Source organism: Schistocerca piceifrons, chromosome X (assembly GCF_021461385.2).
Source record: "Schistocerca piceifrons isolate TAMUIC-IGC-003096 chromosome X, iqSchPice1.1, whole genome shotgun sequence".
Lineage (NCBI taxonomy): Eukaryota > Metazoa > Arthropoda > Insecta > Orthoptera > Acrididae > Schistocerca > Schistocerca piceifrons.
In genome coordinates this window covers 369826898-369852174 of record NC_060149.1, presented here as the reverse complement: position 1 = coordinate 369852174, position 25277 = coordinate 369826898, and the positions used below count along the sequence as shown (strand labels likewise).

Sequence of the window (25277 nt, the reverse complement as noted above, 5' to 3'; positions counted from 1 at the left end):
ACTACTAGTCATTTCCATTCCTGTTCCACTCACACATAGAATGAGGAAAAAAAGACTATCTATATGCCTCTGTAAGAGCCCTAATTTCTTATATCTCATCTTCATGGTCCTTATGTGTTAGAGGCAACAGAATCGCTCTGAAGTCAACTCAAAATGCCTGTTTTCTAAATTTTCTTAAAAGTGATCCTCAAAAAGAATGTCGCCTTCCCTCCAGGGATTCCAATTTAAGTTCCCAAAGCATCTCCGTAACACTTGTAACATTTGTTACCTACCAGTAACAAATGTAATGTCCCGCCTCTGGATTACTTTGATGTCGTCCTTTAATCTAACCTGGTACACACGAGCAGTACTCAAGAATGAGTCACACTAGCTTCCTTTATGCTATCTCCTATGCAAATGAACCACACTTTTCTAGAATTCTCCCAATAAACCGAAGCTACCATTCGCCCTTCTTACCACACTCCTCACATGCTCGTTCCTTTTCATATCACTTTACAACATTACGCCCAGATATTTAAGAACATGACTGTGTCAAGCAGAGCACTACTAATGCACTACGCAAATATAATGGCTTTGTTTGTCCTACTCATCTGCATTAACTTACATTTTTCTACATATAGTGCTAGCTGCTATTCATCGCACCAACTAGAAACTTTGTCTAAGTCATCTTGTATCCTGCTCAGCAAACAGCTCCACATTGCTGCCCACCCTGCCAGCCAAATTATTTATGTATATAGAGAACAATAGTGGTCCTATCACACTTCCCTGGGGCACTTCTGATGATACCCTTGTCCCTGACAAGCACTTGCTGTCGAGACCAACATATTGGGTTCTATAACTTAAGAAGTCTTTGAGCCACTCGCATATCTATGAACCTATTCCATATACTCATACCTTCTTTAACAGCTTGCAATGGGGAACAATGTCAAATGCTTTCTGCAAATCTAGAAATGTGGAATCTGCCTACTGCCCTTCATCCGTAGTTCCCAATATACATCTACATCTACATTGATACTCCGCAAGCCACCCAACGGTGTGTGGCGGAGGGCACTTTACGTGCCACTGTCATTACCTCCCTTTCCTGTTCCAGTCGCGTATGGTTCGCGGGAAGAACGACTGTCTGAAAGCCTCCGTGCGCGCTCTAATCTCTCTAATTTTACATTCGTGATCTCCTCGGGAGGTATAAGTAGGGGGAAGCAATATATTCGATACCTCATCCAGAAACGCACCCTCTCGAAACCTGGCGAGCAAGCTACACCGCGATGCAGAGCGCCTCTCTTGCAGAGTCTGCCACTTGAGTTTATTAAACATCTCCGTAACGCTATCACGGTTACCAAATAACCCTGTGACGAAACGCGCCGCTCTTCTTTGGATCTTCTCTATCTCCTCCGTCAGACCGATCTGGTACGGATCCCACACTGATGAGCAATACTCAAGTATAGGTCGAACGAGTGTTTTGTAAGCCACCTCCTTTGTTGATGGACTACATTTTCTAAGCACTCTCCCAATGTATCTCAACCTGGTACCCACCTTACCAACAATTAATTTTATATGATCATTCCACTTCAAATCGTTCCGCACGCATACTCCCAGATATTTTACAGAAGTAACTGCTACCAGTGTTTGTTCCGCTATCATATAATCATACAATAAAGGATCCTTCTTTCTATGTATTCGCAATACATTACATTTGTCTATGTTAAGGGTCAGTTGCCACGCACTGCACCAAGTGCCTATCCACTGCAGATCTTCCTGCATTTCGCTACAATTTTCTAATGCTGCAACTTCTCTGTATACTACAGCATCATCTGCGAAAAGCCGCATGGAACTTCCGACACTATCTACTAAGTCATTTATATATATTGTGAAAAGCAATGGTCCCATAACACTCCCCTGTGGCACGCCAGAGGTTACTTTAACGTCTGTAGACGTCTCTCCATTGATAACAACATGCTGTGTTCTGTTTGCTAAAAACTCTTCAATCCAGCCACACAGCTGGTCTGATATTCCGTAGGCTCTTACTTTGTTTATCAGGCGACAGTGCGGAACTGTATCGAACGCTTTCCGGAAGTCAAGAAAAATAGCATCTACCTGGGAGCCTGTATCTAATATTTTCTGGGTCTCATGAACAAATAAGGCGAGTTGGGTCTCACACGATCGCTGTTTCCGGAATCCATGTTGATTCCTACATAGTAGATTCTGGGTTTCCAGAAATGACATGATACGCGACCAAAAAACATGTTCTAAAATTCTACAAGAGATCGACGTCAGAGATATAGGTCTATAGTTTTGCGCATCTGCTCGATGACCCTTCTTGAAGACTGGGACTACCTGTGCTCTTTTCCAATCATTTGGAACCCTCCGTTCCTCTAGAGACTTGCGGTACACGGCTGTTAGAAGGGGGGCAAGTTCTTTCGCGTACTCTGTGTAGAATCGAATTGGTATCCCATCAGGTCCAGTGGACTTTCCTCTATTGAGTGATTCCAGTTGCTTTTCTATTCCTTGGACACTTATTTCGATGTCAGCCATTTTTTCGTTTGTGCGAGGATTTAGAGAAGGAACTGCAGTGCGGTCTTCCTCTGTGAAACAGCTTTGGAAAAAGGTGTTTAGTATTTCAGCTTTACGCGTGTCATCCTCTGTTTCAATGCCATCATCATCCCGTAGTGTCTGGATATGCTGTTTCGAGCCACTTACTGATTTAACGTAAGACCAGAACTTCCTAGGATTTTCTGTCAAGTCGGTACATAGAATTTTACTTTCGAATTCAATGAACGCTTCACGCATAGCCCTCCTTACGCTAACTTTGACATCGTTTAGCTTCTGTTTGTCTGAGAGGTTTTGGCTGCGCTTAAACTTGGAGTGGAGCTCTCTTTGCTTTTGCAGTAGTTTCCTAACTTTGTTGTTGTACCATGGTGGGTTTTTCCCGTCCCTCACAGTTTTACTTGGCACGTACCTGTCTAAAACGCATTTTACGATTGCCTTGAACATTTTCCATAAACACTCAACATTGTCAGTGTCGGAACAGAAATTTTCGTTTTGATCTGTTAGGTAGTCTGAAATCTGCCTTCTATTACTCTTGCTAAACAGATAAACCTTCCTTCCTTTTTTTATATTCCTATTAACTTCCATATTCAGGGATGCTGCAACGGCCTTATGATCACTGATTCCCTGTTCTGTACATACAGAGTCAAAAAGTTCGGGTCTGTTTGTTATCAGTAGGTCCAAGATGTTATCTCCACGAGTCGGTTCTCTGTTTAATTGCTCGAGGTAAATTTCGGATAGTGCACTCAGTATAATGTCACTCGATGCTCTGTCCCTACCACCCGTCCTAAACATCTGAGTGTCCCAGTCTATATCTGGTAAATTGAAATCTCCACCTAAGACTATAACATGCTGAGAAAATGTATGTGAAATGTATTCCAAATTTTCTCTCAGTTGTTCTGCCACTAATGCTGCTGAGTCGGGAGGTCGGTAAAAGGAGCCAATTATTAACCTAGTTCGGTTGTTTAGTGTAACCTCCACCCATAATAATTCACAGGAACTATCAACTTCTACTTCACTACAGGATAAACTACTACTAACAGCGACGAACACTCCACCACCGGTTGCATGCACTCTATCCTTTCTAAACACCGTCTGCACCTTTGTAAAAATTTCGGCAGAATTTATCTCTGGCTTCAACCAGCTTTCTGTACCTATAACGATTTCAGCTTCGGTGCTTTCTATCAGCGCTTGAAGTTCCGGTACTTTACCAACGCAGCTTCGACAGTTGACAATTACAATACCGATTGCTGCTTGGTCCTCGCATGTCCTGACTTTGCCCCGCACCCGTTGAGGCTGTTGCCCTTTCTGTACTTGGCCAAGGCCATCTAACCTAAAAAACCGCCCAGCCCACGCCACACAACCCCTGCTACCCGTGTAGCCGCTTGTTGCGTGTAGTGGACTCCTGACCTATCCAGCGGAACCCGAAACCCCACCACCCTATGGCGCAAGTCGAGGAATCTGCAGCCCACACGGTCGCAGAACCGTCTCAGCCTCTGATTCAGACCCTCCACTCGGCTCTGTACCAAAGGTCCGCAGTCAGTCCTGTCGACGATGCTGCAGATGGTGAGCTCTGCTTTCATCCCGCTAGCGAGACTGGCAGTCTTCACCAAATCAGATAGCCGCCGGAAGCCAGAGAGGATTTCCTCCGATCCATAGCGACATACATCATTGGTGCCGACATGAGCGACCACCTGCAGATGGGTGCACCCTGTACCCTTCATGGCATCCGGAAGGACCCTTTCCACATCTGGAATGACTCCCCCCGGTATGCACACGGAGTGCACATTGGTTTTCTTCCCCTCTCTTGCTGCCATTTCCCTAAGGAGCCCCATTACGCGCCTGACGTTGGAGCTCCCAACTACCAGTAAGCCCACCCTCTGCAACTGCCCGGATATTGTGTGGGAAAAGGGCAAGCTGAGTTTCACACGAGCGATGCTTTCTAAAACCATGCTGATTCATGAACATGAGCTTCTTGGTCTCCAGAAAATTTATTATAATTGAACGGAAAATATGTTTAAGGATTCTGCAGTAAACCAATGTTAGGGATATTGGTCTGTAATTTTGCGGGTCCGTTCTTTTGCCTTTCTAACATATGAGTCATGTGCACTATACAAATAACAGTACTGTAAAATGGTGCCTGTCTCTTTGCATAGGCTACCCTCCAAAACAAGAAGATGAATTTTCATGGGGTTTTCACAGGTAATGTAAGCATAGCTTGTGGTGTTTACATTTGCAATGGTATATGTCAATGAACCCATAGAGGTCACTGTTAGATTTTTTTTACCTCAGTGACAGAATCAAGTAACGCAATCTTATCTTTATGAATACCAATTAATATTGAATTTAGTTTCCTATGATACATCGATTTACTGATTTTGCTTCGTGCTTAACAAAACTGCTTTGCTTCTTTCATGAGGTTAATTTATATTGGAATTTATTGACACAGCGATCCTGTAAGGGTTCCATTTTTACTGACTGAGGTACAGAGCCATAAATAGCAATGGTATGCAAAGACTCTTCTCTAACTTCCATTGCGAAGCACAGGCATATAGCTAGTCTCCCAACATGATGGATGGAGGAGATGGAGGATGTGCGACCCAAAGGGAGGGCAGAATGGCAACCTGGCAGTCAGAGTCCTTCGTGTCCAATTTCAAGACACCCTGTGTGGTGCTGAGTTGGTAGTGCAGTGCAAAATAATTGCAAAAAACTGGGTTGGTCTGGTGAAATGCTCTGTCCACCTCTTTTGGACTGCCAACAAAATCTTGTGCAGGACTGGGTTGTGGCAGGATGCCAAGGTGGCCTTGCAAGTTGTGAGTGGGAATTCATCCAAGGCTGTTTGGAGCTGTTGATCCGGGTTGGGGGTGGCGAGACGCCAGTTTTCTGATGGTTAAATTCCACATTGGTCCCAAGAGGAAGGCAGGACACTGGCGTATTGGGCGGTGGGGTGAAAATGGATTTCATAATGGTATTCGCTTGAAAACAGTATCCAGCACTGCAGTTGCTACACATTCATATTCAGACTTAGACTGATGCCCAGACAATGGTTTGTGGTCAGTCAACAGGTGAAATTGCTGGCATACACACATACATGCTACTTCTTGACTCCATAAATGATCGCTAAATCTCCTTCTCAATACGGGAATAGCTGAGCTGCTCAGCACTGAAAGTTTTGTAGGCAAAGCACTTAAGGTGCTCCAAACCACCTGACAAAACCGCCACAATCAGTAAACTGGGACATGCCTGTCGCCAGAGTCAACAGCAGACCAAGCATATAAGGCATCAGTCATGGAGCTACCTTGAGATTGTCCATAAGGTGCCGAAAAGCCTGTTGAAAGGCAGCCCATCATAATAATTTGATTACCTTCTTTCGCAGCTGATTGAGAGGGTGTGTGATCTGCGATACTTAGAGAATAAATTTGGCGTAATATGTTATTTTCGCTAGAAATGACTGCATCTGTTAAAGGTTAGTTGGTGTTGCCATCTTTATCATCATGTCAACATGGTCACATGTGGGCATAATATTTTCATAACTAAGAATGTGCCCCAGCTAGCTGATGACGAGGGCAAGGAAACTGTACTTTTCCAACTGGCAATGTCAACAATTTTTCTGGAGCAGCTTAATAAGGGATTCAAGATTCTTGCAGTGTTTTGCATGCAACCCCCGCCCCCTGTTATGATAATATCGTCCAAATAGTTGACATAGTGCGGAATATCTTGAATCAACTGTTCCAAATACTTTTCGGAAATGGTGAATGCACTTGCAACCACAAACAGCAATCAATTATACCTGTACAAGCCAAACAGCATATTTAAAACTAGGAACTGCGAAGACAACTCATCCAGCTGCAGTTGGAAGTATACATACTTTAAATCAATTTTCAAAAAATCGTGTCCTCCAGCTAATTTAGACAACTCCTCTGGTCAATAGAGTGGGTACAGATCAATGTTAGTCTGTGAATTAACCATAGACTTCAAGTTTACCACAAACACGTAACGACATGCTCGTAATATTAGGTTGTCTTCAATGATGGAAAGAATGCCATGTCCATTATATTACAGGCTTCCATGCCCATAATATTACAGTCAGGATTCCTCATTCAACTGTTAGCTCTCATGAGTAATATTAGTTGTCTTACAAATACACGAAGGCACATAAATACTCCTACTATACATTTCTGCCACTGTGGTTCATGACAATGCAGTCTGGCAATCGAAACAATCAAACTAGTCAGATGAATGGTAGATGTCACTATTAGCACATTGTGCACTCAAGGCAACAGTCCACTCAGTGATGCAAATATTCTTTGCATTCTTGAAGAATCAGAAAGGTTGTAGCAATTGTTTTGATGCTGATGACATGGATGAAGAGGCTACTTATTATTAATCTAATTCAGGAATCGAAACAGTCAGCCTGGATGACATTTGAAAATTTATTGCAGGCATTTTGCATATAAGCATTAGTGAGTGACCATCTATTGCAGATCACTGGAGCACAAATGAAATATGTCATTTCAGTGTGGTATGTATGCAAAGTGAGGTTTTGTGTTTCTGGCTCTATCACACAAAAAAGAACTATCTGAAATATTCAGTCACTCTTATTTCAAAGTAAGAAAAATAGTTTCATGTTGTTTCTTGAGTCTGTACCAAGGAGTCAAATTATAATCCAAATTCCAGCACTGGATGAAGGAGATGGCGATAAAAAGCTAGATTTACAAAATTGACTGGCACTTGGGTTGGGGTTGGGTTGTTTGGGGAAGGAGACCAGACAGCGAGGTCATCGGTCTCATCGGATTAGGGAAGGATGGGGAAGGAAGTCGGCTGTGCCCTTTCAAAGGAACCATCCCGGCATTTGCCTGGAGCGATTTAGGGAAATCACGGAAAACCTAAATCAGGATGGCCGGATGCGGGATTGAACTGTCGTCCTCCCAAATGCGATTCCAGTGTCTAACCAGACTGGCACTCAAAGTGTTAATGACCACCACAGGTGTTTTCCACCGACTGGTGGAAGCTGGGAGAAAATGGTTTGGTTCTGAAGCTTTGCGAGTTTTGCCTGAACAGCCTCTTCGGTACTGCAGAAGGCTTCAAAGAAATGTGAGCCATAAAGCTATCTGCCCATCACATCCTTGGTTTGAAAGTCTCATAATACAATGTGCACAGGGCATCAAGATTACAGAAAGGCACTGTGGCTGAAATTAAATTAACTTGGTCCTATACTGTAAATACAAAACAGGTATAGGTGTCTATGCCAAAAAAATTTGTAGCAGTATGGGAGTAAGTCAGCACGCATTCAATGTTTTTGTACTTAGCTGCCAGCAACAGCTCTTCGAGGAAAGGAATGGACCCTTGGTTGTAAGATAGGACACCATTCTGGGCCTGTCACAAAGGAGGCAAACTGAGACAGCAATGTGTGTCCACATTGATTAAACTAAACGGCTGTGCCTGTGTCTAGTTGGAACTCCACAGACTGACCAAGCAGTGTAAAAGCCAAAGTGAGCTTGCATGGCAGCAAGGAGATCACCAGTTCTGCAGCCGTGACTGTATGTACCACAGCTTTGTCTTCATATTGCCACTGAGTACATGGCTGGTTGGCAATCTGTTGACAGATGATGGCCACGTGACTGTGATTACCAACAGTTTGCTGCATGATGCGGGCATCAGCTTCTGTTATGCTCACTGCTGCATTCTGGACAGCACTGAAGGTTCTTTGACATGCATGATACAAATTGCAACACCAAGGAGGGACGGTGTTACTGAGCCACAAACATTACAAAAACAGGTCATTCGATGCTGAGCAAGGAACAGAATCATTGCCATATTTAAGTCTCTCATGAAATGTCGGTGATCTCGACTCCCCAGTGCTTGCGACAGTTACTAACAACTTGGGAAACCTGAGTGTAGGTTGTAAAAACCTGCTAGCTTTCGAGGCAGCTCCAAAAACTTTGCAATTTGAAGTACTTCACCAAGACTACGATCAGGTTTAGCTAAAGCCTTTGTGGTGATCTCCCTGTGAGGGGTAAAGCACACAATCACATTTCAAATAAATGATTCTGCATAGGAGACTTTACCGTTGACATGTGAAATTGCACGTGTGTGAGACCCTGTAAGTCAACAGCACATGCTGCGTATGACTGTCCACATTGTTTCTAAAGGTACCTTCACACTGAAAACCAACTCAGTTGACAACTGTTTTCAACTGGAAGTTTGACTTAGTTTTCACCTGTTGTCAACAGTTGTTTAAAGTCACGAGTCTGGACAACTAGTTGAAGGAACTTTTGTCTGAGTTTGCAGTTTATGCTCAGTGAGCAAACACGTGGCAGGGTTGTGTGACTTGTGCATGCACATTTGTCATATCGTCTGCTGTGTTTCTTTGTTTGTCTGTCTGATGTGTTTCTTTCGACAATGGCAACTCACGAGCTGTCAACAGATCTAACAATTCAGTTTTATTAGAAATTGAAATGAGAAAACCTCTACAGGATCCTTCGGATTCTGCATATAAAGACAGATATAAAAGGAAAGATTTGTTGAAAGGAGTTTCGGATAAAATTGGTGTACCACTTGTGGAGTGTGAAAGGAAATGGACAAATATGAAAACACAGTACAATTGTGCCCATTGTAAAATGGTCAAAACTAAAAGTAGGTCTGAAACAACTGAGATCTATGTTCCGAAATCGATATTTTACAAGCATATGAAGTTTTTGGAAGGCGTGAACAAGCCAGGAAGACAAATATTTACAATCGTAAGAAAAATGTCATTCATAGCGTAACAGAAGCTGTAAGACTTTTGGTTGGAAATTTTGTAATTACATCTGTATTTTTGGTGGAAATTAATTTATTTCTCTTGTCATATCATTTTGTCAACATCTGATACAAAGTAGTTTGCAAATTAATAGCTTATATTGTTAATAACTAAAGCTATACAGGTTTTGTTCAGAAATTTTTAATTACATTTGCCTTTTCACTCGATATTTATGTATGCGTATTTCTCTTGCCATTTCACTTTACCAACATCCAGCACAAAGTAGATAACAAATTCGTTCTTTACATTCTTTGTGGTTCTTCCTGTGTTGCCTCCCTTTCTCTGAAGAAATTTATTTTGCGGAGACATCCTTCAACTGATATCTGAAACCCTGACTGTTTCTGGACCTTCCACATCAAAACTGCAAAGTGGTGAGTAAACTGTGGCACTTCCTTTATTTCTTCTAAGAAAACTGTGCAAAGACACAGTTGCAGAAGTTACTAATGTTGCTTTTTCAGGACTTAAGTGCGTAATTGTTCTAAGACACTGAAAAACTGCTTACAATGTTCCAAAAAATATTCTCCACAATTCTTCTAGCGCGAGATATTTGGTAATTAAACATTCTTTATGGCTGCCTCTCTCTTGCCACCCTGCGTATGGTTTCATCATGTACTCTGAAAGAGCAAAAGCATCATCTCCCGCTATAACAAATGGCAGATCTTCACAGTCAGAATCCATTTCCATTGCTTTTTTGTAGCAAAAAATAAAAATGCCGAACATTTGTTTACAAGAGCTTGAAACTGTTGTCAACATTTTTCAACAGTTGTATGTCTGCCAAACTCACAGCAGTTGCAGTTTTGCCAAACTTACAACAGTTGCATGTTTTTGTTTGTTGGAGTTGGTTTTCAGTGTGAAGGTACCTTAATACTGAGTAATCTGCAAGCTAAACACAAAAAGATGTGTCTGCTGACTGTGGTATTCAGTTAACAGAAAACACAGATGGCTGAAAGACAATTCACTACTATCTGAGAGTGGTTTCAATTTTTGCACCATTTCGTATAAATAACTACTCGAAGACAAAAACAAAGCACTTTGCTGCCTACCATAAATGTTGTAAGCAAAACGGTAGAGTTCAAAACAATGGAGGTAGGCTTCCCAGTTTTTCAACGACTCGTCAAATGCAGCATATAGTGGTGGGGTGTAACTACAGCCATCGACTGATGTGGTCACTGCTACCGAGACACAGGCTGGAGAAGAGTGGCCTGCTGTACTTTGTGTCATTGCTTATAAGCCTCAAAATACTGGTGTTGTAGCTGCTGCTGCAGTGACAGCTGTTGCTGCTACATAATGTTGGTGTCTCTAACACAGGAACCACAGGCAAACATGTCAGCATAAACACAATATGGTTAAAACTCATCACCACTAAAGTAACCGCCCTCGGCACGAATGCGTAATGTGGGAACAAAGCCAAAATTGTCCTGAGCAGAGCATTGTATAGACACCAGAACATAAGCCAGAAAGTCTACGTCCAAAGCAGGGTAGATATCGAAATAGCAGCTAGGCGAGACTTAACAGAGGTCATGTGGCGTACTAAAGGGGACTGGCCCACAGGTGCATGCTTAGATCTGTGCTGCTATTGGGTCCTCTCAAGTGACCCTGTGATTGCACCTCGGGTAGCAACTGACAGGTGCTAACTGTAGTGCCTCAGATCGACTATCAGTATCCTCTGTTAGTGAGTATATTAACCCTCTCCCCAAGTATAATGGAAAACCTAGCCTGAAGCAACAATTGTAAAATGCAACAGGGGCTACGTCTCACCCAAAACAAATTATGACACAGTGTCTTTAGATTTATATGCACAATCAAGGAGAGAGCGAGGTGAAAAAGCTTGCCGTATCTTGTGTGTTCAGAATTCCAGTTTAGTTATTCAGTTTTTCTATTAAAAGAATGCTCTTTCACCTGACTTGTTCATGAACACATAACATTTCTAATATATGCATGTCTTCTACAATGATACCTTTTTTCCCAGCTTTATAAGTTTTCTAACACATCATCAATGATATACTGACAATAAACAATATTCTAATTAATGCCTTCCTACAGTTTCCATCGTTAGTTTACGATCATTTCTGTTTTCAATTTTTATTCTCTTCCAAGCAAATGAGATGGTTCTTAACAGTCTATCATCAGTGTGGTCTACTTTGACAGACATGACATCATGTCAATACATAATTCATAGGTCGGCACCAGGCATTACACCACCAAAGGCAGCCATATAGCAATCATGTTCTTCAACGATGACTGTCCTACAGACACACTCCTCTCAACCAGTGCACACATCACTACTATCAAAGTGCATAAGAGGCCACCACAGCCTATCATCGGCCCCTTCTGTATCATGAACAATGCTTGCGAGTACTCAACCTCTCCCCATCACTGACTACAGTATAAAGGACTCAGCTATGAACATTGGCACTCTCTAGAATACACTGTTTCAATCTCACTGCATTTGTGTTCAATTCACTGAGTTAAATAAACATTTTTTACATAATTGTTGTTGTGTTGTTCACTGTCCGTTTTAGAACCCACACATTGCAACATAATATAGCAATCAGTATTTGGAATTTGGTCCACTGAATGTAAGTATTGGGCAGCCAAAATATGTTCTTGAGTTAATTCTGCAAGACACTAAAAGAGGAGAGTAAAATAATAGTTTCCTTGTGAAAACATGTCCTGAAACAGTAGAACAAGCAATTTAATCATGACAAGTTATAGCTATACATTGGTCATCTTCAGAATCTATAACAGAAACAGGAAGAATATCTTAAATTAAAATCTTAGAATTTTTCAAATATTGTCATTTATATTTATGAGTGACAAAAAGTGAAATTAAAAATACCCAAAAATCATAGGTAGCACAAGGTGACCGCAGTGATCATGATGTGTCATGGTGCTGCAAATCTGGCAGACTACAATAATGAGCAGCATAGGGGGTAAATGTCAAATATGATGCTTCTGTGTGTCACTGGATACAACTAATGATCTTTAATCCTTTATAGTGAGAGCAATTCAAACAGCAACTTGTTTTTCATGCTTCTTGAACAACCACCATTGATGTTTTGTTGACATGTAAACAAATTTTATGGTGGATATCTCTCAGGATATTTCCACACTTTGTTTGATTGCATGGTCAAAGTTTACAGGTCCCAGTTAAAGCATGCAGAAGGGCTTCATGTCCCACTGAATTCCCAAAGTTAGATATCAGGTACAATTCTATATTCCTTATCACTGGTGTATTGTCACATCTCTAATTTGCAGTATCAAGTTCATTTCAGACACAAATATGCTTCTTGGTTTCCAAATTTTCACAAACATGACTGTAAAGTAAATCTACTCACCAAGTGGTGGTGTGAGAACACACACACACACACACACACACACACACACACACACACACACACACACACACACACAAAGGTTTATTTTTTACAAGCTGTCGAAGCCAATGGCTCCTTCTTCTGGCAGAAGACCTGAAGGGGAAGGAAGAGGGGTGAAGAAAAAGGACCAGAGAGGTTTAGGGAAAGGTGGAAAGGTCTACAGTTCAGAAAAGTCCCCCAAAACTCTGGGTCACGGGAGGATTACCAGACGGGTTATTGTTGGGGGACTTCACTAGATGAGATTTGAAAACCTGAGAGCTTAAAAGTGGAAGACAGGGTAATATGCAACACAGAGATTACTACTAAAGCATTGTGCACAAGTCTATAAGAGTGAAAAGCTAAGTGCACTGTATGTAGTAGAGGTGGGAGAGGGACGGTGAAAAATAGTCAGAAAATGAAAGATGTGGAAAACTAAAATGGAGGGATGAAAGGGATAGTTACTGTGAAGAAATTTTGAGATGGAAAGAATTAACATAAATTAAGGCCGGGTGGATGGCGAGAATCAAGGATATGTTGTAGCAGTAGTTCGCACCTGCGGAGTTCTGAGAAACTGGTGTCTGGGGGAAGAATCCAGAAGGCACGTGTGGTGAAACAGACACCGAGGTTGTGACTGTCATGTTGTAAATCTTGTTCGTCATGTTGTAGAAAATGTTCTGCAACAGGATATTGTGTGTTGCTGGTGTACATCCTCTGCATATGCCCATTCATCCTGATTGATTGCTGGGTGGTGGTCATGGCGATGTAAAAGGCTGAACAGTGTTTTCATAACAGCTGGTATATGGCATGTCGTTTCACAGATGGCTCTCCCTTTGATACTATATGTTTTGCCAGTTACAGGGCTGGAATGGGTGGTGGTAGGAGGTGCATAGGGCAAGTCTTGCAGCAGGGACAGTCACAGAGGTGGGAGTTATAGGGAGGGGAGATGGGTAGAAAAGGAAGCACAGGGTCTGATAAGGATATTGCAGAGATTGGAAGGGCAACAAAAAGGTTTTCTGTGTGTGGTGCACAAAATCTCAGACAGAATGGATCTCATATTAGGGCATGATTTTAAGAAGTTATGGTCTTGTCAAAGTAGCTGATTAATACATTCAAGACCACGATAATACTGGGTGACAAGTGGTGTGGTCCAAAGTGGTTTTTCGGAGGGATCAGCAATACGAGGATTGGTTGTGGTGGCCCGGGAAATCTGCTTTTCAACTAGGCTGTTGGGATAATTACATCCTGTGAAGGCTGAGGTGAGAGTGGTGGAGCACACATTTTTCCTACATGCCTTTGTAAATGAAATTGGAAGGCTCCCTACAATGTATTTCTCAGTACTTGCAAAGGAGGGTTTTGACTTAAGAGGGTGAATGGACATACAATATCACGTACCTGTTATTGGGCCATTTGACTGCTTTGGTGGCTGCCAGTTCAAATTCACAATTGTTGGATTGTCTTCAACAGGAACAACAGTTAGATCTCGAGGCTGAGAAGATGGTCTTTCTTCTTGCGTCATATTCATAACAACCATGCTCCATGGACTAGATCGTCGCCCCTATCAGGAAAGATTTATAAAGACTTTAAATATTTTATAAATGGAATCTACATTGCTGGCCCCAACATTACAACACCAGAACTGTCACCTCTGGTAAAAACAGGCATCAAGTCATACCAAGCTCATATTAAGGATACAGATAAGTCATTCCACACTATTTCAGCTCTATGTTACGGTTCATCAATCTTACTGGTTGGCAAGTGTGTGTAAGTCTCCAGTAACAAACAACTAGATGTTTCCAAAGAGAGAGGTCTGAGAAACATGCTGGCCACAGCAACAGTCGAAATCCCTCTGTACGTATGTCAGTCAGGACAGCATGAGAAACATGCTGTTTTGTATTATCTTGTTAAAAGATAAAGTGACAGAGACCTCAAAGATAGGGCACAGCCATCAGCCTTAACACATTAGAAGTGTAACGACTGCTATCCAAATTCCAAGCTGTGTGAAACAGAGGTGATCGTGTCGTGTACCCATAGGCAATCCATATCATTACAACAGAAGCTGGGCCTGTATACTGACAATGAACACAGTCTGGCAACATTCATTCTGATCAGAGCCTCCACATATGGATATGTCCATTGTGAAGCTCCACATAGAACGAGGATAAATCTAAAAAGATTAAATGGTGCCACTTCTACTTCCAAAGTTGTCATTGGATCTGGCATTGTCAGTGCCTTTCTCTAACATCACTTCAAGTAAGGCGCAACAATGATTGCTGTGCTGACAGTCCGTGGCACTCGACGTCATCATGGATACCTGTATCCCTGCAAAATAGGCCATTTTATGAATCTTGGTATGTGACCATCTGTACAACAATCCTGCACAGATGAGTGAATAATATCTCTCTCTTCTCAGGTGCTAGTCATTGGGCTGTTGACATCTTGCATTATGTTGAGTGTGCTCCCCCACCTCTCTAAATCCATCAATTATATATTCTCATGACAGTCTTGACATCCTTACAAACGTTAGTATAAATATCATGAATGATAAACCACAGTCTCAATAGGCCATGACCCTGCTGCTGTTAATTCTGACACATAGGGGTAAACAAGGCATAAACTGATTTTCTCGAAACAATTTTCTCAATGAGAAACCTAATGCATAATCTTTCCTTGTATGAAGAATGTAGATGGCATTACACTTATCTACCTTGTGAAGCAGCTCTGAAATGTTAGTCATTTGCATATCATATCACGTAGCACACTTTACATCAATTTGATGTCCGTTTCATGCCTCATGGTGTTACAATGTCAGCAATGCCAGCAATGTATGAGTGATACCACAGCACTGTATGAGTGATACCAAATAACAAAGTACGGCAGTGACTACAAATAGAGAGGAATAATAAAAGGGAAACAGGTAGATAACAATTCTATCTCAGGTGTGGAGGTTGGAGAGGGGAAGGGGAGTAAAAGAAGACAGAGGGGAAAGAAGTTGCACCACACTACTAAACTGAAGTTCAAAACAGGTAGTTCAGTTGCCCTAATTAAAAATGATTTTCTGCGTTTTTCACTGATGAATGAGTTTTTGTAAACATGTACCGCAAATTCTCTGTCTTTGGAAATAGCTGGCTTAGACACAAAAATTATTTTGTTAATATTGTATCCACAGAGAAAAGAGTAAGAGTGAAGTAAATTCAGTTTTCCAGAATTAATTTTCACTCTGCAGCAGACTGTGCACTGAATACAGTTTTGTTTATTAATTTGTGTTTGTATTCAAACAGACTAAAAATGTGAAGGATGATTTCAATCATTCCCTAATTTAAAATGTGTGATCTAATGACGTTAAACGAGCGAATGGCCAAAAATCTGGAAAAATACTTCTACTGCTAAATTACAAAATCCATGCCACATACTGCATTTTAGCACATTTAAAGAGGTCATAAAAATATTAGGTAGATAAGCCATGACTTTTGGCATTTCGTGGTCTATGCAAGGGATATCTGCACTGCTATCACTTCCTATGTACTGCAGTGTGAGTTTCTTCCACCCCTCACAGATGAAATAGGTTCACGGTATTGGGCATGTTATGCACAAAAAGCTCACTGGAAGATGAAACAGGAAGCAGAAAAAACAATGAAGGGCCATCATAATGCTCAAACAAGGTCATTTATGACATTTATAGATCAGATTTTAAAGTATGATGAACATTATTTCAGTACTTCACTTAAGAAAATCAGAATTCTGGTGAATTTTCAGTTAACAAATACCACGACAGGACAAAAATTGACGACTAGATTTGATGTGGCGGTTAGAATTAATCAAGTCTATATGTGAGAAGAATGTCTTTAAAAAGGATGTATAAGATGTCGATATTTTTGTACATTTGCCACTGTATGTAAATGAGCTGACAACAAAAATTATTTATCTGGTGCAAATTTTCTAGGCTTTAGTAGGAGGAATGGATACTCCTTGCCATAATCCAAGCACTGGTGTTTTCTGGGTAATCTGATACTTGCAGTCCACCATACTGTCCGCATCACATCCCTGCACACTATTGCACCCCTACACTACTATCCCATACCCTCCCTACTCCACGCCTGTTCTCAAGCTCCACGCATACCTCAGCTGAGATCACTGCTCACCACAGTTGGACCTGCCTTAACTCCTGGAGACCATCAACAGTGCCGCTTGTGTGTGTATGTGTGGGAGGGAAGGGGGGACGCAAATGTATGTTTTCTATATCTGAAGATTTGAAGGAGGACTTTGTCTGATAGCTTAGTCTACTTTTAAATGTACTTTAAATGTGGCTGTCTACCACTCAAAAGTGCATCTCATATAGTCCAGAGCAATAAAAAATGCAAATAACAATTTTCATATTGCTATGGGAGTCTACTAATGAAATACAACCAAGATGAAGAGACTACATACGAGGTGTGGCTAGAAAAAAACCGGACTAGTACTGGTGAAACAATAAAACGAATGCAATAAGGCTGAAAGTCGCGTGGCCTGTCACGTGACTCTTGCTCCGCCTACTGCTCGAGTTTCATCTGCCTCCTGCACTCAGTCTGCCCGTGGCGTCTGTTTTAAGTAGTTGACGTTTTGTCTGTGCGTCGGAAAATGTTGAGTGTACAGAAAGAACAGCGTGTTAACATCAAATTTTGTTTCAAACTAGGAAAATCTGCAAGTGAAACGTTTGTAATGTTACAACAAGTGTACGGCGATGATTGTTTATCGCGAACACAAGTGTTTGAGTGGTTTAAACGATTCAAAGATGGCTGCGAAGACACCAGTGATGACACTCACACTGGCAGACCATTGTCAGCAAAAACTGATGCAAACATTGAAAAAATCGGTAAACTTGTTCGACAAGATCGCCGTTTAACAATCAGAGCAGTGTCTGAGTTAACAGAAGTTGACAAGGAAAGTGTTAGGCAGATTCTTCATGAAAGTTTCAACATGAACAAAGTGTGTTCAAAAATGGTTCCAAAGTGTCTCACAATTGAACAGAAGGAACGCCGAAGAATGATTTGTTCTGACATCCTGGAAAACATTGAAAGTGATCCCACCTTCTTACAAAATGTTATTACTTGCGATGAATCGTGGTTTTTTTACTTACGATCCCGAAACTAAACGCCAATCGATGCATTGGAAAACTCCTGGTTCTCCACGACAAAAAAAAGCACGAATGTCAAAATCGAAATTCAAGGCAATGATGATTGTTTTTTTTGACATCAAAGGAATTGTGCACATTGATTGGGTACCAGAGGGACAAACAGTGAATCAGCATTACTACATTAGCGTCCTGGCTACCCTACGTGAGCGAGTATGGAGAAAACGGAACGATTTGTGGAGAAAAAAGTCATGGATCCTTCACCAAGACAATGCCCCAGCTCACAGTGCGCTGTCAGGGAAGACGTTTTTGGCAAAACACAACATTACCATCTTAGATCATCCACCCTACTCACCTGATTTGGCCCCCTGTGACTTTTTTCTTTTCCCTAAAGTCAAGTCAGCTTTGAAAGGAACTAGATTTGAGACTGTTGAAGCAGTAAAAGAAAAAGCGACGGAAGTAATGTATGGACTTACCGAAAATGATCTGCAGCATTGCTATGAACAGTGGAAAATTCGTATGGAGCGGTGTAGAGACCGAGGAGGAGAGTACACTGAAGGAGATAACATGAAATTGTAAATAATTGTAAATAAATGTTTTTTCCAGCATCAGTCCGGTTTTTTTCTAGCCGCACCGTAAATGTAACTTTACAATGTTTATCACTACAAGTTAGAGAAATCTCTACTTCTTCTTGAACTGGCTACTCTCACTTTTGAAGCAAAATAAAATGTATAATCACAAAATATGGCATAACTTAAAAGTCACAACATTAAATTATCACTACTGAACTACAGTGATACTGTAGTTAAGGGGATTCACACAAATGTAGTCCACAGGGGTATCCCAGGGGTACTTCCCATATTTACTGTAATTACCCATATCATGTAAGATAAGCTTTTGAAGTTAAATGTTAATGACAATCTATGGCTCAATGATAAACTACTGTGCTTACAATTTTGTGTCCACAGCTACTTACCTTGACCACCTTCACTGTGAATTCGTACTGCGTATTTGGTTTCAAATCATCTATCATTAGATTCAGGTCTGAAGAATTCAAGTACTTGTAACGAGGGTTAGGTGAATGATGTGAAGATGTGTATCTTACTACATAATACCTATTGTCAGTCACAAACTGTAAATGAAAAGTGCAACATTAACACAGCATTAAAAATTAAAGGGTTAAACATGTTTGTAAGTCACAAATTCAAATCTATATAAAATGTTTTAAGTTTAACATGCTTATAATTGAAGTGACTCAATAATATTTAATTGATACAAATAAAATTGATGAGTTTTGTAGGTTTCTTGATTAAACAAAGAAATAATGAGGCAATGAGAAGTTTTGTGCTAATTAATCCCATGTAACTTTTTTGTAATCAATTTGGCATTGGTCAATACACATCATAAGTCATGCACAATGTTCATCTGGTACCTCACTTTTGTATTTATTGCTACAATATCCAATGCTTCACCAAAATACTGTCTATTCCACTTTAACAAAATCTATTTCCAGTGCAATCTAGTCTTGGAGTCCATGAAAATGTTGATTTTCTAAACCAGGAAAAAAGCTGCTAATAAAAATTATTAATGATGACAGGTGCTGACTACCACAAGATGATACACACCAAAAGAAATAAACAGAAAAGTGTAAAAATTGCCTGGTGTTCGTTTCATAAACTGAATACAGTTTTCAAAAACAAGCATAAATTTTGTCAAATTGAAATTTACAATCAGAGTGTATTAATAGTTTTGAATCAGAGCAGTGATACATGGCCTTCTAACACAAAAAGGATTTAAAAAAAAAGAGGGGTTGCTAAGTGTTCAATAGAGACACACGTTGGAAATTACAAGGGGAGAGAGGAAAACAGGCATCAAGGACCAGGCTAGAAAAGAAGATGTAATTACAACCATTATGACATATAATTGCAGGTGGACAGGATTTGTAAACAGGCCAATGGATGATGGACAGACCAAAAAGTTCTTTGCCAGATTCTAGAAGACAAAGGAAGAGCAGGACTATGAACAAACAGGTGAGTAGATGACATTAAAAAAACACACTATCAATGTTACTGGGTATAACTGAAAACTGTAAAAAATGGAAAAGTTTAGAGAAGGCTTTTATCAAGCAGTGGTTACCAAATGATTGATGATGATTATGGTGACACTGATGATCCAATATACACTCCTGGAAATTGAAATAAGAACACCATGAATTCATTGTCCCAGGAAGGGGAAACTTTATTGACACATTCCTGGGGTCAGATACATCACATGATCACACTGACAGAACCACAGGCACATAGACACAGGCAACAGAGCATGCACAATGTCGGCACTAGTACAGTGTATATCCACCTTTCGCAGCAATGCAGGCTGCTATTCTCCCATGGAGACGATCGTAGAGATGCTGGATTTAGTCCTGTGGAACGGCTTGCCATGCCATTTCCACCTGGCGCCTCAGTTGGACCAGCGTTCGTGCTGGACGTGCAGACCGCGTGAGACGACGCTTCATCCAGTCCCAAACATGCTCAATGGGGGACAGATCCGGAGATCTTGCTGGCCAGGGTAGACGACTTACACCTTCTAGAGCACGTTGGGTGGCACGGGATACATGCGGACGTGCATTGTCCTGTTGGAACAGCAAGTTCCCTTGGCGGTCTAGGAATGGTAGAACGATGGGTTCGATGACGGTTTGGATGTACCGTGCACTATTCAGTGTCCCCTCGACGATCACCAGTGGTGTACGGCCAGTGTAGGAGATCGCTCCCCACACCATGATGCCGGGTGTTGGCCCTGTGTGCCTCGGTCGTATGCAGTCCTGATTGTGGCGCTCACCCGCACGGCGCCAAACACGCATACGACCATCATTGGCACCAAGGCAGAAGCGACTCTCATCGCTGAAGACGACACGTCTCCATTCGTCCATCCATTCACGCCTGTCGCGACACCACTGGAGGCGGGCTGCACGATGTCGGGGCGTGAGCGGATGACGGCCTAACGGTGTGCGGGACCGTAGCCCAGCTTCATGGAGACGGTTGCGAATGGTCCTCGCCGATACCCCAGGAGCAACAGTGTCCCTAATTTGCTGGGAAGTGGCGGTGCGGTCCCCTACGGCACTGCGTAGGATCCTACGGTCTTGGCGTGCATCCGTGCGTCGCTGCGGTCCGGTCCCAGGTCGACGGGCACGTGCACCTTCCGCCGACCACTGGCGACAACATCGATGTACTGTGGAGACCTCACGCCCCACGTGTTGAGCAATTCGGCGGTACGTCCACCCGGCCTCCCGCATGCCCACTATACGCCCTCGCTCAAAGTCCGTCAACTGCACATACGGTTCACGTCCACGCTGTCGCGGCATGCTACCAGTGTTAAAGACTGCGATGGAGCTTCGTATGCCACGGCAAACTGGCTGACACTGACGGCGGCGGTGCACAAATGCTGCGCAGCTAGCGCCATTCGACGGCCAACACCGCGGTTCCTGGTGTGTCCGCTGTGGTGTGCGTGTGATCATTGCTTGTACAGCCCTCTCGCAGTGTCCGGAGCAAGTATGGTGGGTCTGACACACCGGTGTCAATGTGTTCTTTTTTCCATTTCCAGGAGTGTATATTATGGCCTAATGAAATAGTAATACCAGAGATTATTTTTTAAATAATTTAGTCATGGTTAAACCATAATCAAACCATTTTTGTTTTCAGCCCTCAGAAAACTCCATTTTATCCCCAAGGGGGTCATTACCTTCAGGTTGGGAACCACTGGTCTTCATGAAGCTACGCTTCATGAAGCCACATTTCATGAACCATCACATGTAACCTAATTTATGTGTGAAAGACAGGCTGTCACATTACATTCACACTTATGGACCCCGAGAAGGTTATGTACAACTGTTACAATGGAAATTTTGAATTGTGAAACTTGAGGTGGACAAGACAGAACATACTTCAGCGCACTTAAAACTATTAATTATTGGTACTATAAAAATAGTTTAAGTCACTCTTAACTATTTTGCTAGAGCCACTGACCAGTTACAATCCGAAGAGTGCTCAGTTGATGGAAGAAAAGCTGTGAGTAATGTTACAATATTTTTTTTTTTAATGGACTGACAAGTTCACATCATTGCCACAATGATACTCTGATCAAACGCCGATGCCTGAAGAAGGAGAGGTGGGGAGGGGGATGGAGGCTGGGTGGTTTGGAGAGGAGCTTATATAACAGCTGAAAATAGTGACTACTGTAAGCAGCCCATATTCAACAATTCTGTGTATTGATCTATCCTTTCAGACAGAAGAGGTCTTCATCGGTCCACAAAATCTTCCATGGCCAATCACTGTCCACTTCTATGCGAGCAAGAAATTCTAAAGTAAAGGCCTCTCTTGCAGGCAGGTCAACAGGAAGCAATTCGTGCACATCGGTAATTTTGAATGGATACCAAATAAGGATGTTTCGTAGGATTTTAAGCCCCATGCTTACGGGTATGTCCAACGTTTGGGCAATTTTCCATGCACTACACGTTTGCACACCACCACTCATTTCCTCCTGCATTTCTGTGGCCACTGCTTCCACTGACTTTGAATCAATTCTTTTATTCTCTCTACCAGGTTGCACACCAAAAGACATCGTCTTTTCAAATTTCCGAATCATTTTCTCCAGACCCATTGGACCAACGGCTTTTTTGAGGCCCTTCAGTGTCCGGAACTTCTGCAGAGCGACGTGTACACAGTCACCATTCTTGCAATACAGCTTTACAAGCAGAACATGATCCTGCATTGAGAAAGTCATGGTGAACATCGCAGATGTGAAAGGAGGAAAAGCTGTGTACCCGGCGTGTTAATACCAACTTCAATGGGTCGTGCGCATGACAGGTGTTTTCGTTTACGTCTTCTGACACATACAGCACCAGCTATTGATCAATTTTCACACTATTTTTTTTTCTTCTGCCATATGTTTTTCCCCTTCTCCGACAATATTTTGTTGCAATTTGATGACATTTTGACCACTGGTGTTATTTATACAGTGTTTTCAAAGTTTAATTTTATTAATCACCCTGTACGTAGAGAGGGATATGTAGAAAAATGTCTGCTTCAAGTTACCCATTTTTAAAAGCATCCATGTGAGATCAAGAATCAACAGAACATTCTTCCACTGCTTCACATAATTCTACTGACAGCAGCAGCAGCAGCAGACATAAAATGTTTTGAACATACCCCTTGTAGCCTTATGCATAGCTCATGTGACTGACTTGTTTCCAAGTGCTTAAAGTAGCTATTTTATATGAATGAAGAGCCCCTGCAGATATGCAGCAAAAGTTATCCTCTTCTACAAGAAGAACCTTCAGGTTGATTCTATGAACATTGCCGACTAGAGATCAAATTTTGATCTTAGTCCTCCTTTTCCAAAGAAAGAAGACAGTATCTGACAGGCGTGAATACTATGGAATCTCCAGTTTAAAAATTCATGGATGCAAAACATAGACACAAATTATTTACATTAAATGGAAAAAAACTGGGAGGCTGACTTTGGGGTAGATCAGTTGGGTTCCAGAGAAGTATAGGAAGACATGAGGCAATGCTGAATCTATGACTTATCTTACAATATAGGCTGAAGGAAGGCAAACCTATATTTATAGCATTTGTTGATTTAGAGAAAGATGTTGACAATGTGAACTGGCCAACACGCTTTGAATGTTTCAGTTAGAAGATATAAAATTCACGGAACTAGGGGTTGTTTACAATTTGTAGAGAAACCAGACTGCAAGTGCAAGAGTCGAAGAACACGAAAGGAAGCTACAGTTGAGGTTGTAGCCTATCCCCAAAATTATTCAGTCTGTGTGCTAAGAAAGCTGTAAAGCAATCCAAGGAGAAATTTCGAAAGAGAATTACAGTTCACGGACAATAAATAAAAACTATGTGGTTTGCTGATAACATTGTAATTCTTTCAGGGATGGCCAAGGACTTGGATGAGCAGCTGAGTGGGATGCATAGTTTCTTGGGAAGATGAGTGTCAAGAAAACAAGGGTATTGGAAAGTATTTGAATAAAATCAGATGATTTGAACAGTTCTCGGGTATCCAATCGGGTAGCATCGTAATTTCTCCACAATATTTTGGCAGACGTACATGCTGCCATCTTCAGGTGGTTCCTGATGAATGCTGTGCTGTTCCTCTCGGCGCCCTATATATACTAGCCGTAACCCCCTCCACCGTTCCTCTCCTCGTGTCTTTGGTGCGGCCGGCGCAGCGGCTACTGGAGGTGGTGGGGGAAGTGGCACCTGGGTCTGAACTGGGGTCTGCAGTCTCCCTGCTGCCGCCATCGGGGGCGGTCCTCGATCTCTGGGAGCACATCTTTCTCTCCAGGCTGAGTGCAGGGTTCCAAGCCTGACTAAGTTGAAGGCCGCTGTCTTTATTAATTAGATCATCCTGTAGTCGGATTTCGATGGCCTCTTTAGTAACGCAGTCCCAGAAATAGGAAGATTGACAGAGTATTTTTGTTTTTTCATAGTCCATAGTATGGTCAGTCTTTATACAATGGTCAGCCACGGCTGATTTAGTGGCCTGGCATAATTCAGTATGGCACTTGTGTTTGCGGCACCATTCTTCTACAGTGCAGACTGTCTCCCCAATGTATGATTTTCCGCACTGACAGGAAATTTGATAAACGCCTGGTTTTCGAAGGCCTAGGTGATCTTTCGCTGAACCCAGTGGAGTCAAGGTTTTTGCAGGGGGTCGAAATACACATTTCACATTGTGTTTCCCCAGGATTCTGTCGATTTTTCTTGAGGTGTTTCTGACAAACGGAATGCACGCCAATGACACAAGAGTGCGGAAAATCATACATTGAGGAGACAGTCCGCACTGTAGAAGAGCGGTGCCACGAACACAAGCACCAAAACGCCATACTGAATTACGCCAGGCCACTAAATCAGCTGTGGCTGACCACTGTATAAAGACTGGCCATACTATGGACTATGAAAAAACAAAAACACTCTGTCAATCCTCCTACTTCTGGGACTGCGTTACTATGGGACTGCATTACTAAGGAGGCCATCGAAATCTGACTACAGGACGACCTAATTAATAAAGACAGCAGCCTTCAACTTAGTCAGGCTTGGAACTCTGCACTCAGCCTAGAGAGAAAGATGCAGTCCCAGAGATCGAGGACTGCCCCGGCCGGCAGCAGCAGGGAGACTGCAGACCCCAGTTCAGACCCAGGCGCCGCTTCCCCCACCACCTCCAGTAGCTGCTGCGCCAGCCGCACCAAAGACACCAGGAGAGGAACGGTGGATGGGGATAACGGCTAGTATATATAGGGCGCTGAGAGGAACAGCACAGCATTCGTCAGGAACCACCTGATGATGGCAGCGTGTACGTCTGCTGAAATATTGTGGAGAAATTACAACGCTACCTGGTCAGATACCTGAGAACTGTTCAAATTGGAAATACGTCGGGAAAACTTCAGATCGCAAAATCAGATGATGCTGGG

General features: G+C 42.1%; 1 protein-coding gene across 1 annotated transcript in view; it reads right to left on the bottom strand.

The window, feature by feature from the left end:
* LOC124721776 (neogenin) overlaps positions 1 to 25277 on the bottom strand; it is a 236504-nt gene that overhangs the window by 88564 nt on the left and 122663 nt on the right. Inside the window, exons 15-16 of the mRNA XM_047246889.1 lie at positions 18780 to 18935; positions 14089 to 14251 (exon numbers count right to left, since the gene is read on the bottom strand). Coding sequence (XP_047102845.1) covers positions 14089 to 14251; positions 18780 to 18935 — 319 coding nt within the window. The remainder of the gene's footprint in view (positions 1 to 14088; positions 14252 to 18779; positions 18936 to 25277) is intronic.